Source organism: Strigops habroptila, chromosome 13 (assembly GCF_004027225.2).
Source record: "Strigops habroptila isolate Jane chromosome 13, bStrHab1.2.pri, whole genome shotgun sequence".
Taxonomy (NCBI): domain Eukaryota; kingdom Metazoa; phylum Chordata; class Aves; order Psittaciformes; family Psittacidae; genus Strigops; species Strigops habroptila.
The window spans coordinates 13,998,837-14,014,737 of NC_044289.2; the positions used below are offsets into that span (position 1 = coordinate 13,998,837).

General features: G+C 44.9%; 1 protein-coding gene across 2 annotated transcripts in view; it reads right to left on the bottom strand.

The window, feature by feature from the left end:
- The window catches only part of NKAIN4 (sodium/potassium transporting ATPase interacting 4), a 48,726-nt gene that overhangs the window by 3,608 nt on the left and 29,217 nt on the right, over nucleotides 1-15,901 (bottom strand). The window contains exons 4-6 of one of the 2 annotated variants that reach the window (XM_030503181.1): nucleotides 12,975-13,172; nucleotides 5,773-5,833; nucleotides 2,635-2,719 (exon numbers count right to left, since the gene is read on the bottom strand). In XM_030503181.1, coding sequence (XP_030359041.1) covers nucleotides 2,635-2,719; nucleotides 5,773-5,833; nucleotides 12,975-13,172 — 344 coding nt within the window. The remainder of the gene's footprint in view (nucleotides 1-2,634; nucleotides 2,720-5,772; nucleotides 5,834-12,974; nucleotides 13,173-15,901) is intronic. The other variant, XM_030503182.1, reaches the window with a different exon arrangement.

The window sequence follows — 15,901 nt, forward strand, 5'->3', positions numbered from 1 at the left end:
CCACAATCCAGTTATCAGTAAGAGTCTGAGGAGGTGGTTTTTCCTCCTGGTAGGAGTAGCACAGGTATTTTAAAACCTCTTTTAGTGCAGCAGATGGAAGCTGGAGGTCAGAATTGGGGTGTACATATTGAATACTGAGTTTAGTAGCTGATAACTTCTAAGTATGCTGTCACAGTTCAAAGATATTAAAGGGAATCTGCTGTGTTCCTTGGCATCCTACTTCGTGGTTATATCCCTCACAGGCTGTGTGCTTGATCCAGAGGTTATGGGGGTTGGTCTTGGACTTAAGCTATGCTCATGGGTTTAGATCAGTGTCCTCTGTGGGGCTTTCAGATCTAAGAAAATTCATATTGTTGGAGAGATGGAAGGACTAGGAAAAAATACAAGCCAGGCCAAGGGAAAGGGCACATTGCAAGGAGAGGAGAGTGTGATCTCATCAGGAAGGACAGATAAAACTGGAGTGATAGGATAATTCCATTAGGGAATGAAGGAAAGTGATCCTGTTGTTCTTGCAGCAGGGCAAGTGCATCATCGGGAGAGCAGCTGACTGCACAGCGGGTGATACCATCCTAAAATGAAAGTCTGTGGTTGCAGTGAGCTCCAAGTTAGTAGTTGCAGAATAGATTTGGGTTCCTTCACATTTCTCTCAACGTAAAGGAGTTAAAACCACAAAGCTCATGTTCCTGAGCAAGAGCTCTTTGATAAATTGAAGCTTGACCTCAGTGCCCCACACTGTAAAACTCTGTGGCATTGTGAGTTGAGAATCCTCCTCTTGCTCCCATTCATACACGTGGAAGAAAGGCAAGAGCTAGGCTGAAATAAATAAACCAAAATTGCTCTTTGGTGACTGCTGTGAGATTTATAGAGGGTCACCTTATCTGCTGCTCAGCAGCTGCTTTCAGCTCCTGTTAGCCAGGAAGAAATACTATACTGTACTGGCAGAGGCTATCAGGACATAAGTGATGGTCTGAAGAACAACACAATCACTCATGTGCTTTAGTAACTTACAATCTTACTGAGACCTTTGTAAGGAAGTTTCAAGTTGGTAGTTGCTGTTCATATTCAGCCTCTCCATAGAGAAATCTTCATTCATTAAGTACCAGCTTCTTTCGTAATAGAATGGGTCATTTTAAGAAGCAGCAGCCCAAACCCCACACTATATAAATGTGATGCTACTTCTGCACGCTGCTGCACTGAGTTAGTAAATCAGGGAGCTGCTTCTAACTCCACAGCTTCTGCAGACTATGGAAAATTCCATCCCACTGTGACGAAATGAGAGAGAAATCAATATTTAATCTCCTGTAGTATAATGCTATAGAACCCCCAAAGTTACAGGGAATCTGACTGCTTTGCAAAACCTGTTCTGCTCTTGTGCTGCAGCGACAAAGCGGGGAGTGAGTCCATGCTACATTAGAGAGGCACGTCTACAGATCTATTTGGGGGCAGTTTTTCTTCTCTGAGCCCCACTTTTCTCCCCCATCCTCACATCCTTCTCTTTAGCAGGAGTTTGGTAGCATTATTCCCTAAAAATAACCTCCTTTAGCAGCTGCTTTAAAAAATGTTTGCATGCTGAACTGCATTCTTGCAGCTCAATGTAAAGAGTTTCAACATAGCAGGTTGAATACTGCTTTAAACAGCTAATACTGGCCTTTATCTTTGAGAATCTCAGAGAGAACCAGCTCTTCAGTGGACAGTGGGAAAATGAGATCTTGTGCCTTCAGCAGGGGAAGGGATTATCAGAAAGCAGAAGCTGGAATTCAACACTGGATCTCTGCTGTGGACAATTCCCCTCTTGGCTTCCTGCTCCCAGTTGAATTCTTGGGGAATTCTGCCCCAAACATGGAAACCTCTGTTCTTGTGGGCAACAGAATTTAAGCAAAATAAAGCAAACCCGTGCCATCCTGCATACAGACCATCTAATGCTCAGTTTAATCTAATTCACTGGTGTGTCAGCTTTGTACCCTACACGTTCCCTAGAAGCACAAGAAGATCCTGTACTCAAGACAGTCAAATTCTGTGGTGCTGCCATGAGAAGATTACTGAAGGATGACAAAAAGAGGGCAAGTGATCAGAATTGCATGGATGTATAGGGCAGAGTTCAGTTACGACTGTGCACAGAGCTTAAATACAGCTTAAATAACTAGATGTTGCATAAATTTTACCTCAGTAAAGATCTTTTCTGTCTGACAGACTCCAGTTTAACCCTGAAACCAGGAATCATGTTCTGCTAGTGCTGTGGCTTACTCGCAGCATGTACTGAGGCTGTCTCTTCCTCACAGCTCCTACCTTTACCTGCTCAGGCACCATTCACTGCTGAAAAGCCTCTCTTGGCTTCCTTCAAGGAAAAGGCATCCTGTAGTTTCTATGCGGTAACATCCTATAGTTGTCCCTGCTGCTTCCTATCAAACAGCACTGCTACAAGCCACGTACAGCAACACCAGCTTCACCCTGGCAACCTGAGGCTGAGCAGAGGCAGTTTCACCCCTTCTGATGTCCACTTGGTCATTCCATCCATGCCTGAAAAGCCTGCTGGAGAAATCCACCTGCAAGGAGGAAAAACCCCAAACCTGTGGCACCCTTGAGCCATCAAACTAAGAGACACGGAAGCCTCTTAGCACAGGAGGTGATACTTACAGGTATGTCTGCTTGAACAAAAGGTTGGTGGGTTTTTCATTGACATGGTAGAGAGGAAATGGATCAAATCCACCAATGAAATCAACTGAAAAAAAATCAAAACTCAAATAAACAAACAAACATGGCCAGAAAGTTGAAAGGAAATGAAAGGAAAAGTCGGTGCGTGTCATGGCATAACACAAAAATCAGTGAGAGAACAGAGAAATGAGTGTTCAGGTATGGATTGCCTGGGGGAATCTCTGCCTGTACAGACCTCTCTTCTGGGATGGGCAAGTGTGCTAAAGAGGAGCTTCAGCTAATTCAGGACTTGAAGCAGAGCTAACAAAAGAGCAACCAGAGGGGCTCCCTCAGCCTCCCTGGGTATCACCACCATGCTGTGACTTCACATGAGAACCAGGCAAACAAAACCCTTCAGTGATGGGCTGAAGGAAGGGAGCTGGGGAATGACTCGTGAGAGAATGCCAGGGTCGAAGCTGGCAGCACACAAACCCCCGTGAAGGTTCTGAAGTGAAGCAGGAATTTGCTTGCCCCACTTGTCTTCCCTGCAAGACGGCCAACAGCAGCTTTGGAAAAACTGCAAATCCCTCATTATCCTCAGCTCTGCTATTTTTCACATCCCCTCTGCCAACTCCATTGGTTTTAATTGTACACAAGGAGGAACAATGCTTCCCTTCTCCACTATTCACATAAGGGCAATGTCACTAAAGGAGGAAAGGTTTAAGTGACAATTCCCTTAGTAACCAGAGGAGAATTTCCCAAGTCTCTTAGTTCCCCTGAAGTTAGGCCAAGTCTATATTACCGAGCTGGCCAACATAGCCAGGGCCACAGGGGTGTGAGGTGGAGTGATTTGGGACTGACCTAGCAAAACCCTTTCAAATAGATCCAGCTTAGACCCCTTCTGGGTGCCAAGTTAGTGCATTTTGGTTGGAAGTGTGAAGGCCACCCTGTTCCAGTGCCATTTAAAAATAACTGGAGAGTCACATTAACTATGTAAGTGCCTGTTGGGGTTTCTTTCCTGCAGGTGGCACTATGATTTTAAAGTCTAACTAAAGAGTTTTGGTATTTTTTAGTGAACAAACAATAGAAAAAAATAATTACTAAATATATTGGAAATGAAAAACCCAACCCAACTATAGAAATGTATTTAGAAGCCCAAGAACAACATAGTCTCACAAATGCCTTCTTGATGGACAGCTTCATGCTGACACTGTGATTTTGGAACAACTGTCAGTTAGTGGGGGAAGTCTGTAGACTTTTTAAGCTAAGTGGGGGGATAATTCCCCAATAGTTCCAGTGAGACTTGACCTTTTCTCAGCCACTTTGAAAGCGTTTGAGTATTTTAAAATCAAGACAATTTCTAGTCATAAACCCCCCAGTTATTAACTATATTACCTCTGTTATGGGATGTCTGAATTAGGAAACCTTAAAGAACTGCAATTTGCAGTAACTGTCTAATACCTTGAACAAACAAAAGTCCATTCATCTGAGCACCCATCCATGGAAGCACTCAAAATCCAAGTCACTTCCAAAAGATCTTAACTGGGATTCATTGCTGCGATGTATTACAGGGCATTAGCACACCTAACATATTCTTGCCCACAATTCAGTGTTAGGAGATCCCTATTGCTGTGTTTTCTTATGAAAATCACGTTGGGCTGAGCTTCCTGATGAATGTGTCTCAGCACTTAGAATTCCTGCCTGCTGCACAGCAAAGCGACGTTTAAAGGAAACCACAAGTGGAAGAGAAAATTAAAACACAGCTCAAATTTATTTGGGTCACTGGAAGGATCCACCACTGTGAGTGTGAAATATTGATGCTTTGTCATTGTTAATTATTCAAGCTGGCATTTTAACTCCAAGCTGGGAAACTGGGAGGGAAAGGGAATTTGTTAGTGGGGGGAAAAATAAGTATCCTGATATGAACAGCTTCTGTGTTTCTAGATAGTGCTTCCTTCCCTGTGGTTGCTTCTCCTAACAGAGCCCTGCTAGAAAAATGAGCTCTGCCATGTTATTGCTATTCAAGAGAGGCTCAGAACTCTTTGAGCTAATATGTATTAGCTAATAGAGGAGCTATAGGGTAATTTAAAAAATACTACTTACAATATAGCACCTTTGCTAAGTGTGCTGCTAGGCTCTAAAGAAATGATGCATAGAGCCGGCAGAATGAAGTCAGGCACACAGGAAGGAACAGAAAAACATGAGGACCAGTCAGATAAGCAATGCAGCCCATCTCGCTCCTCTGAAATCAACATTCTTCACATACTTTCAGATACTCAGTTCAAAGCTGTTGTTTTTCAGCTAACATCCATGCCAGCTGCTCTTTAAAACAACAAAGCAGCTTTCACGAACCTAATGAATGCCTTAAAGAAGTGATATTTGGATTGAAAGCCTTTGGATCAGATCCTTACCTGGAGTAAACTGGCCTAAACCCGCCACGTTGCCAGAGAAACCAGACCTCATGTTTATTTGAATCCTGTGCATCCATTCTTTTGTTTCTAAAAGGGAGTTTTAGAAGAGCAAAGTAATGCAGGACAAGGTTATGGATGTCTGCATAGACCCAAGTGATTCCTCTGAGTCTTTGCTCTTCTCTGACACGTCATAGTGAACGTGTGACACTTCGGATTTGTACCTCCAACACAAGGGAGTCAGTTCCTCTCTCCTCCTTGTAATTCAAATACCTGACTTCCTCTGCTTTGAAATTAAGTGGTCAGGTTGGTCCTTGGCAAGAAATCTCATGCTCTGCTTCATCCTCACCTTGTGGTATACTGAAGCTGTATTCTCTGTTGTAGGTACTCTTAATTACAACAGTAGTGTTTCAGTAGCATTATTCTTAAGCTATATAAGCTTGAGAACAGCAGAAGCTGCCCAGTTTCTCTAACGCTTAGCCTGAGTAATAAGCCAAAATCAAGCTTTTTTTGTGCTGAAAGTGTAGGAGAATTACAGCATGTAACATAATGACATGGGGTAAAAAACCTCACAGTAAAAACAGCCGATCCTTGAAAGACAGGTAGTGCCATATCATGTAGATGCAGAGATGGAAAGAAGTCTGGTGGCAACTCAGTCCTGAGAGACAAACATCTGAGAGAGAAATAGAATTGAATAAAACCTTTGCCAAGGGATCTGGTGAGGAATACTTACAGCTGTCTTCTTCTTCTGTAAAAACACTAACAACGTAACAGGCGTAGACAAAGCCCACCAGCTGGAAAAGAGAGAGAACAAATCATTTCAGCATCAGTCCTGTGAGGCTGGTCAAAACCCACTTGGCAAGACTTCAACCGCCAATATTTACCCTCAGCTTGGCAGCACTACTTTAACGGTGGAGCCAAGTCCTGTTTGCTCTAAGGCAGGTGTAGGCGTAAGGGAGGACACTGCTGGCAGCATACTACATACTGCAGGGCCTGTCCTTACCTTCAGAGGAGCAGCCTGCTGTGGCTGGAAGGATTGGCAAGAACATGGGCTGGCTTTGCTGACACTGGAACTAAGTTTACTCTGTGTAAGAAGTGATGGGATGCAGGAGAGCACCTTGTGTAACATGTCGGATAGATACCTATGTACAGGACAGGCAGGCATACAGGGGTAGGTTTTGTTAGCAGAGATCCAGGGACAAGCACTCCTCAGCTCTGTATTCCTGCCATATGGGATAAGCAAGGGAAGAGAAATTACTTTGGTGCAGGAGCTACCAACAAGATATGGGTAGTTTTTTTGCAGATGAGAAACGTGATTAACCATAAAAATGGTGATGTACTGGCAGCAGTGTTCAGAGGCATTGAAGTTTGTAGTAACTTAGATAAAAAAATTCATTGGAAAGAAATCCCAGTCTTACTCTAGGTTTCCAGTTTCTAAGGTTCTTTCTGTTTGGAGAATAAACGCTTCTGCAGAGACTAATCAAGAATTGGGCCTGCAAAGTAAATGGGCCAGAGCACAGTGAGAACCAGGCAAGATGATAGCAATGGTCTTAATTCACAAATTGTATAGGTTAGCAGTACATTGCCACCTCCTGGGAAGCAGATAGAAACAGAGAAGGAGCAGTAAAACAACAGGGTGCCTCTCAAATAACAGCCATGGTGTGGCCCTCATGTCAACCCATTGCTCAGAGTAGTCTTTAGAGCAGAAAACTAGAGTGAACATTAAAAAAAGCAATTTAAAGTAGCCTGGTGGGTCTGTCCTTAACTGGTAGTTTTGTAGAAGCTCTGAAGCATCAGAACTGCCTCATTCCATTTCAGTAGCAAGTTGTTACTCAACCTGAATAGAGACACAAACTTGTGGTACTATGGGAGTTAAGCATTCTAGATCCAGCAGAGATTTATTTTGCTTCTCCTTCTTCCTGTTAATCAAATATCCTCTCCATCCTTCATTTCATATCTTTACATAGCACCCCACTTAGTGAGATCTCAGTTGACAGTAACTGTGTTAGGGAAGTTATTGCGAGACGTAATTGTTTTCCACTGTGAGCTCAGTTCTTCTGAACAAGAGTTAGAATGTAACATGCAGTGACTCACTCTAAGGGAAGACAGAATGATGCATAGTGGGGCTTGAAAAGTAGAGTCCATTCATTTTTAGTATGACAGAAAAATACATCACACCAGAAAACAAAAGGCAGATAATGAGATTTGTGCTGGGGAGTTATAAAGGCATTTGTGACTTCTCCAGCTCTCCCTGACAACGCACACCTTGTTGGAAGGAAATGGAATGTTTTCGTAGCATCACTAAACCTTGTATTTCCTTTACTATTTTCTATAATCATCTGGAAACCAAGCTGGCACTTGCCTTTCCTCTTGGGTGAGCCTCATGGAAGCACATTCTTGGTGAAGGAGAGGTGGCTCTATGGGCTCACTCATTCCCCTGCTGTGCATTTAGGAAACCAGGGCTGCTTCATGCTGAGTTCCTATGGGCTACAGCAGACATCGTGCAAAAATAAACCCTTCTGGGTGTGATGCTAACCACAAAGCCACCTGCAATGGCCAATCTAATTTTACCTGCTGCTCTTTAGACTTGCCTCCGAGTATAATCACAGAATGGTTTGGGTTGGAAGGGTCTTTAAAGCTCATCCAGTTCCTACCGCCTGCCATGGGCAGGGACACCTTCCACTAGAGCAGGTTGCTCCAAGCCCCTGTGTCCAACCTGGCCTTGAGTAGAATCATTGCTCATGTTAAAAAAACCCAAGAAAACCCATCAGAATAATGAGAGCTTTCTCTTCTCTGCTCTTGCTTGTGCCAGGCTAACGGAAATCCCGGGAATAGTTCCCATTCCCTGGAGTTGTGGCAGGCTGGGAAGGTTGGGCGGATCTGGCCTTGGTGCTGACAAAGCCCCCGAGGCTGCTCCCCATTGCTTCTGCCTTGCACATGTGCCCTGATTTCAAGGGAAATCCAGGAAAGTTTTCTCTTTCCCCAGATTTGCCATCATGCCTCAGAGTAGGAACTTCAGGTTAATAGCCAACAAAGTGTCAGCCCTAAATCACTGTTGTTGTACTCTATAACATGTACACACAATGTTCTTTTTTATTTCTCTTCCTAATCCATTCCTTTTTTATACAAGTTTCATCAATAAAAACTTGTTTATTTAGTAGCACTTTTTATTCAAAGAAGTTTTGCTATTCTTGTGACCCGGCCAGAACAGGAGAGTTTCAGATGCAAGAAGGGTAGAGACATACAACATAAACAGGAATTGCATTGTTATATGGGCTGACCTGAATTATAACTAAACCTACCACCTCAGGGATGAAATGAACTCCTGGGAGTCCCCACGTCTCATCTTCTGCATGAATTATGAATACAGCTGCAGAGGAGAAATGCTGCTCCTATTGTCCACTCATTTTCACTGGAAGACTTGCTAGAATGTGGGATAGGCAGACTCCAAGAGACACCAGCAGCTCCCTTCTGACTGCATCCTTGATGAAGACGTATCAAGCCCCCAACATCACCAAGTTTAGCAGTTATTAAGATAGAACAGAAAGCTTCAGAGGCCAAGAATTTAGAAGTCATTTCACTCCTGCTCCAAGTGTCATCTTGGTTGCTGATTTCTATATGAAAGAAGGTTTTAAGCTCTACTCTCCCAGGCAAATAGCAATAACTCTTATATTTTGCAAAGCTCTGTAGGGGAGGTGAAAGAGGAGAGAAAACATCAGTGATGTAAAATGACACTAAGCTATTGCTCTAATTCCCCAAAGAATGTTCTTGGGCTTTAGCTTCTGCTGCTGTTTCTCTACTTGTTCTGCCTGTTCAGTACCAGCTTCCTCCAGGCTGCAGAAGTATCCGATTTAGGGTTTTATTAGGAACACATGCTGTAGGCAGGTGTGTTCAGTCAGTCTGTCAGGCAGCCTGGGAACACACATGAACAATAAAGGATGGAGCTGGGATGTCCCAAGCATTCTGCAGGCAAATAAACAGCAGGAAAGACAGGAAGAGACAAGTGTGCCCAAAGGGAATGAGGAAATAAGTCTATAAATCCCTGTGTCCCTCAGTCATCTGAAGTTAACTTTTTAATAGTGAGTTGAAAAGTGTTCATAGAGCAGCATCACTGAACTGAAGTGCTGGAGCCAGAAAGACTGAATTACGGCAAGATCTACAGAAAGGGAGCAACTGGCTGCAAGTGTGCACAATACACGGAGGATGGGAAGGCAAAGCTTAGAAGGAGGGGTACTGCTGCTTGTGTGAGATCTTCACCTTAGTCTGCCTCTGTCCTAGTGAAGATTCTGGGCTCTTCAACTTTTCTCTCTGCCACTGGTTTTTCCAACGCAGAGAATATGTGCAGAGTCTCCTCCTTCAGGGCAGGTGTATTTTAGGTTTCACTTCTAATCAGACCTAATGAAGTGTGTGTGCTCTGATCAGTGTAAGAGGGGGAAAATGGAGAGAGATCTGCTGCAAGAAAGCAAAAAGCCAGCTTGTGAAAGAGCTCCTGTGACCAGATAGCGAAAAAGAGGCAATCAGAATCCTTCGATTCCTTGACCTTTACTCTTCGGATGCAATTACCACCACTGAAAATCTAGCCTCTGCCAACAGCAAAGCATCACTTGCACATTGCTTCTCACATAACATCTGCTGTCAAGGCTTGCACTGCTGCCTTCCTGGGAACCTTCCAACCTGTCAGTCTGAGTGGAAACAGCAGACAGGCAGGCAATGAATTCTCTCTGTTGGAAAGACATTTCCAATTTCCATCCCATTCAACGGAGCCTCAGGAAACGCCCAACCCTCCCCACTCCCAGAACTACCATATGGACAGCCCAGAGCTATGCCAGGTATTGCAGAACTGGAAATCACTCCTCTCCCAGCTGGCTGGCAAGTCAGGGAGATGGAAGATGAATCCTTGCTGAGCTAAAAACAAAGCAGATTTCTTCTCTTGACAAAGTAGTTGCTGTTGCACTTCCTAATTGGGTTGGTAGGATTAGTTTTACAGTGACATTTCTATACCAGTATAGACTATAAGATGTTGTCACAATAAGATTTTTCCTCCAACATTTTCTGTGCTAAAGCACTGAGAAAGATTTTCATCCTGGGCCCTGCAGCTACTTGTATCATGCATGGTGACTGATATGCCGAAGTTGATCGCATTCCAGATTAAAGGGGTTGCTTTTGCCTTCAAGGAGTACAGACGAGCTCTGAGCAACAGCAGACGGAGACCGTATGTATCTTCAAATGTATGCCCAGAAGCAGGATATTATAGTCAGCAGGAGTCAGGATGACAGCCAACACTGTGCTCACCATATGGGTTCAGGTTTGCTTTCCTTCTCCTCTGGCATGCAAGATGGAATTCAGTGAGCCTTACCCCAGGTACACAATATGGTGCACTACAGTTCCTTAAGGGTCTCAAGGAATTGGCAACTACAATGTCCACAGCTGGGCACTGCATAAAGAACATGGATTTCACACTGCCATATCTGCAATAAAATACCAACCCCCCTGCAACACACATACACCAACCAACAACTTCTAAAACCGTTAGGCAAAGCAAAATAAAACTACAGAAAGCACAATTTTGCCTGTCCCTTGCCCTTCTCAAAAGGGAACTGACAATTCCACTCTCAACCGCATGGCAGACAAGGAGGGAAGTAGGTCATGTCCCTTTCTGCATCCCCTGAGCCTTCAGGTTGGTAGTTGTGGTTTCTGTACTATCGATCTGGTGTCCCTGCCTGTCTGCAGCACAGCACCCGCCAGGCGCTCTGGGGAGGACAGCAGCCTGTAATGAAATCTGTCTTAACATGAGATAAAGAGAACTGAAAGAGATACTGGCAGGGATCAAAGAGTTTGACCCTCAGAGACTAAAAAGGGGGAGAACTGGCTGACTTCTCAGGCAAGGTCTGAGTGAGAAAGCAGAAAGGCTTGTCTGCTCCTTACCTCAGCAAAGCAGGGAGGAAAAGATCTATTTCTCCCACTACATATGAGCATTTCAGAGCCAGAAGGAGTTACAGACCTGGGGTTTCAACACCTTTACTGCAGGTAGAAATTTATATCGCTCTGCATAGCTCAGCCCATATGGCTTTCTTGCATGCAAGTATTTTAGTCTAATTTCCAAGGTTTAGGATTCAAAAATCCACTGCAACTTAAATCTTAGAAGGAGAGAGAAAATATTTACCTAAATCCTATTTTAGTTTTTAGCTCCCTCCTCTGCCCTTCGTGTTGTTTTGCAGATGCACAAAGAATATTGTCATGTGCCTTTGGGAAGAAGCAAAGGAGAAACACTCCCAGAGACACTCCTATATGTCAGTGTGATCACTTTGCTCAGGGCCATGTGCTTAAGTTAGTAAGCTGCCATAAAACAAAGGTTTGGTCCAGACAAACTCAGGACCATTTGCTGGCTGAACTAGCCAAGGGCACAGGGGCTCTGCCAGCTCAGGTGTTTCAGAAGGATGCTAACAGTGACATATTTCTGCACTTTAAAAGTCTAAGTCTTTATACAAGACAACAGGCTCTATTCTTCTAGATAGAATCACAGAGTGGTTTGGGTTGGAAGGGTCCTTAAAGCTCATCCAGTTCCAACCCCCACCATGGGACACCTTCCACTAGAGCAGGTTGCTCCAAGCCCATGTGTCCAACCTGGCCTTGAACACTGCCAGGGATGGGGCAGCCACAGCTTCTCTGGGCACCCTGTGCCAGCGCCTCAGCACCCTCACAGGGAAGAGCTTCTGCCTCAGAGCTCATCTCAATCTCCCCTCTGGCAGGTTAAAGCCATTCCTCCTTGCTCCTGTCACTACGTGCCTTTGTAAAAAGTGCCTTTCTCAGACACATGCATCAAAGCGGCTCTCAACAGTTTAATGCAGATCATTTTCCCTGAAGGAGAACTATCCAAACATTAACAGCCAGCACACATGCCAGGGAGCGCATCCAACTCAGGAAACAGGAGCTTCTCTGTCTGCCTCTTGTGTGACATGGCAAGAAAGAGGTTGGAGTCTTCCCCTCTCCCTGCAGTTCACTGGGTCACGCAGATCATCCCAGCTAATAGGAAACGCAGGATCAAGACAGTGGAAAGTTGAACTAAAGACGTGCAGGGAAGTACTTGGCACTCCAGAAGCTTGGAATTTCTCTATTTGTTATCCTTTAGCATTTCATTAGGACAAGTCACCCTTTTTTAAGCCAAAGCTGAAATGTGAACGTTTCACCAGTCCACGTCTGTTGTACTTAAAGTCATTCACCACGAAGTAACAAACCAAAGCAGATTAGGAGGACACGGGCTGTTGACTCTAATGCAGCTACAGAATGCAGGAGCAGCAAGGAAGGGGGACAATGGACATTCTGTTTCAGTTAATTTCACAGACAAGTGAGAAGCACTTGATGAACAGTGAACATTAAGGACATTGAATTACTGCAGAGTGCTTAAAAAAGCCTGTGGAAGACTCTGATGAAGGAAGTTGATGAAAACATTTAGTGCATATATCTGAGGTGTCAGCAGAAAATACACTGCTTTCTGCTGCCTTAAAGTTTCTTTCGTTCTCTGGAGATAAGGAACTTCTCCCTTTTATTTCTTCACAGCAAAAGTGCACATATGTGCTCTTCCATTCATCACGTGGAGTAAGAGAAATCCTTCTTCAGAAGGGTCTCTGTCCTCAAAACATGAATTTCCACACCCCAACAGGGATGCAGAATGATTTGTTACTGTAGGGTTGCATGTGATGCATTACTTCAGGTGTTAGGCTGCTGGTATCCATTTCCAATTCTTACAAGCAATATTGTTCATAAAAGAGAACAGGAGAACAAACAAAAAGAACATTTACAGAGGCTTTTGCAATCAGATGATACAAAATGGGGTGGAAAATATGAGCCAGCCTCTGTGCCTGGGTAAAAAAACCCCAACCAAACAGCATCTCCTGAACAAGTGGTACCCTGCAATGCTCTCAGTGATGTACTCACCGCGATCAGGATCTGGAAGGAGCTGTGCATCACCTCGATGTACCGGTACTCCAGGGCACAGCCTATCACAGAGATGTAGGAGTGACCATCCAGCCCTTTGATGCCAGACATTGAAGCCTCCTTCCTTACACAGCCAGGACCATTTTCACTCCACCACGACTGGTGCCGGGAAATGTTGAATGTCAAGAGTTCACTGTCCTAAGGAGAAGAGTTTCAAAGAGATTTCCATTGAATGTGTCAAACATGCTGAGGATGGAGGTCATTAAATCAATGGAAAAACTAAAGTTTCTGAGATCCCCACTCTGAAAAAGTGTTGGCACAGATCAAAATACATTTATATTCCTTATTAAAAGTATTTCACAGGCAGGTTTCTGTGGTGGGACCATTCTGAGGCAGTCCTGCAGCACTCCAACAAACATGTTTCACCCTCATATAGTGTATTTTGGAAGCAGGTCTGAGCAGCTTCTGAATTAGAAAGACAGTTTCTAAGCTGCAGACACAAGAGCACTTTGCTGGGTTCCTGCACCCAGAAAAGAACCCTCAAGTTTTGGGTATGGTAGATGAAATCTAGAAGAAAAAGGTCAACAAGGCAGCACTAAGCGTCCTGTCACAGAATCATGTGCTATGGGTATGTTCTTCCCAGCACAGGTTCAACACTGAACTGAAGAATATGAACTTAATAACCCCAAAGTGAGTTTCAAAACCCAACAGATCCTCCTCTGTTCATAGCTTTTAACACATCTAACAAGTGCCTGTACCATTTCTGTCCGATTTCCTTCCACACTCTTCACATATGGTGCTTCTCATCTCCTGTTGACCTTACACAGTCAGCCTCAGGTCACATTGCCCAGCTGGGCAGCCCTCAAGGTGATGATTGCAGCTTCTTGCAACCACTTCCCCAGCAATTCCTTATCATCTCTACCCTGGGAGAGGCTCTTTGTGTTGCTCTTCTCATCTCTGCCAGATCAATAATTTAAACCATGCCATCGTGGGGGTTTCATAGTGAAATGCCACCGGAGTTTGTTGTGCAACCAGGTGCTCATTTTACAATGACAACACTTTCCTCACACCTGAGAAAAGAGCAGGACTCACCAGAGTACCTGGGAGAGCTTTTCTGAGCTTACACGACAGGGCAGAACCCTCCCTGCAGACAGTGAAGGACAAACTGAGGCTGAACAGCTCAGCTGCATCACTTCACAGAGGAGTGCTAAGTGCTGAGTGCCCCAGCAGCCCTCCTGGGTCACTTTGATGTGGAATCAACAACCCCTTTTGTCCACAAAGCAAAGCCAGCGGTTGGAAGGTTTATTCTGGAGGATAGATTATAAAATTCTTAGGCAGAGATTCTATGTGTCTCTACAGAGTGGAAATAGGTACTGGATATACACACCGCATCTAACCATTACTAAGATTTAGCACCTATCCATATACTACTTCACACTGCTCATGCCAGGGTCCTACACAGTCCCTGTGGGAAAGAATCACACAATGGTTTGGGTTGGAAAGGATCTTAAAGCTCACCCAGTTCCAACCCCCTGCCACGGGCAGGGACACCTTCCACTGGAGCAGGTTGCTCCAAGCCCCTGTGTCCAGCCTGGCCTAGAACACTGCCAGGGATGGAAAGAAGCATCTCCCAGACCAGCAGCAGTCAGAGCTTGGGATATTTACACTTCCTAAGAGGGGAAAGAAACCTCATGTGGCAGCTCCTTTGCCTCTGCTCCTTGTAGAGTCAAGAGGGAAAAACCGGTTCAGAGCATCTGATCCAGCCTCCTACTCCAAATTACCCTCTGGAGAGGACTTGGCTCTGCAGCCAACACAGGGAACCTTGCCAGGTCGTCCTGCAGGTACACTCTGCTCGGTCCATGTTGGTATCCAGGGACAAACTTGAGTTACAAGGGCAGAAAACTTGTGAACAGAAACCAACTGCCCCGCTATGCCCATTATGTAGGTGCCTCCACTCCACCACAGATACTCCAAACCAGTCTGCAGAGCTGTTATTCAAATCTGCTGCAGGAAGCACATGTTAAGAAATGTGGACGATTAAGTGAGAAGACAGCTGCCAAACTCCTGACACAATCAGCACAACAGATGGGATGTGCTTTACATGCAGGAGGGCACAGAGATGAAATGTGGCATCAGTGCAAAGGCAGCCTGAATTAGCAAAGACAATAGGGAGAACTCTATTAACAGTTGGGAGTTTGAAGGGAGCATTTTAAAGGGAATCCTTATTAGCTCAGCAGCTACAGGACAATGCACACAGTGCAAGGTGCTGCACCAGCTTCATTTCTGGAGACAGTTTCCTCTTCCAGCTTCTCCCAGTTCTGGCAGAGGAGCCTTTGGCTTGCTCCCTCTGCTGGCATCGCTCTTCCGTGGCCCACAGATCTCTCACATACCCACCAAATCCCATCTTTTCTGCAAAGCTCATTCTTTCTCTCCCAAATTTGCATGTTCTGAGACACATGGATCTTCCTCAGCAAAAGCTTTTCCTCCTGGAGGCAGCCAGCTCTCCAATCTGCTGTGTTCTTCTCCCTCTCCCAAGCCACTTTGGTTAGGGAAGGAGAGGCTCAATTCCTGTTTCTTTGCCTTGGGCTTCCCCCAATTAGCACAGAAAGCAAGCTGTTCCACAGGGCACTGCAGCATCTACTCTTAACCTCAGTCCCCAGGGCTTCCCTCTCCCAGCTCACAGATGGTGCCTTCCCAAACCTTCTGCTTCACTTATGCACAGCACCCCCTCAGTGCCTTCTCCACTCCTTGCAGAGGCATCCATGTATATTTGGCAAAGTAAGAAACAGGCTGCTTTCCTTCCTGAACTTCCCTTTTGTCAGTCCTTATAGAATTGGCTCTGGCTTAACTTTGCTGCAGAAGCTGAATTTGCTTGGGAGTTCAGCCTGGAAAAGCAGAGCAAGTGCTGGGCTGGAGGTGGGCAAGTG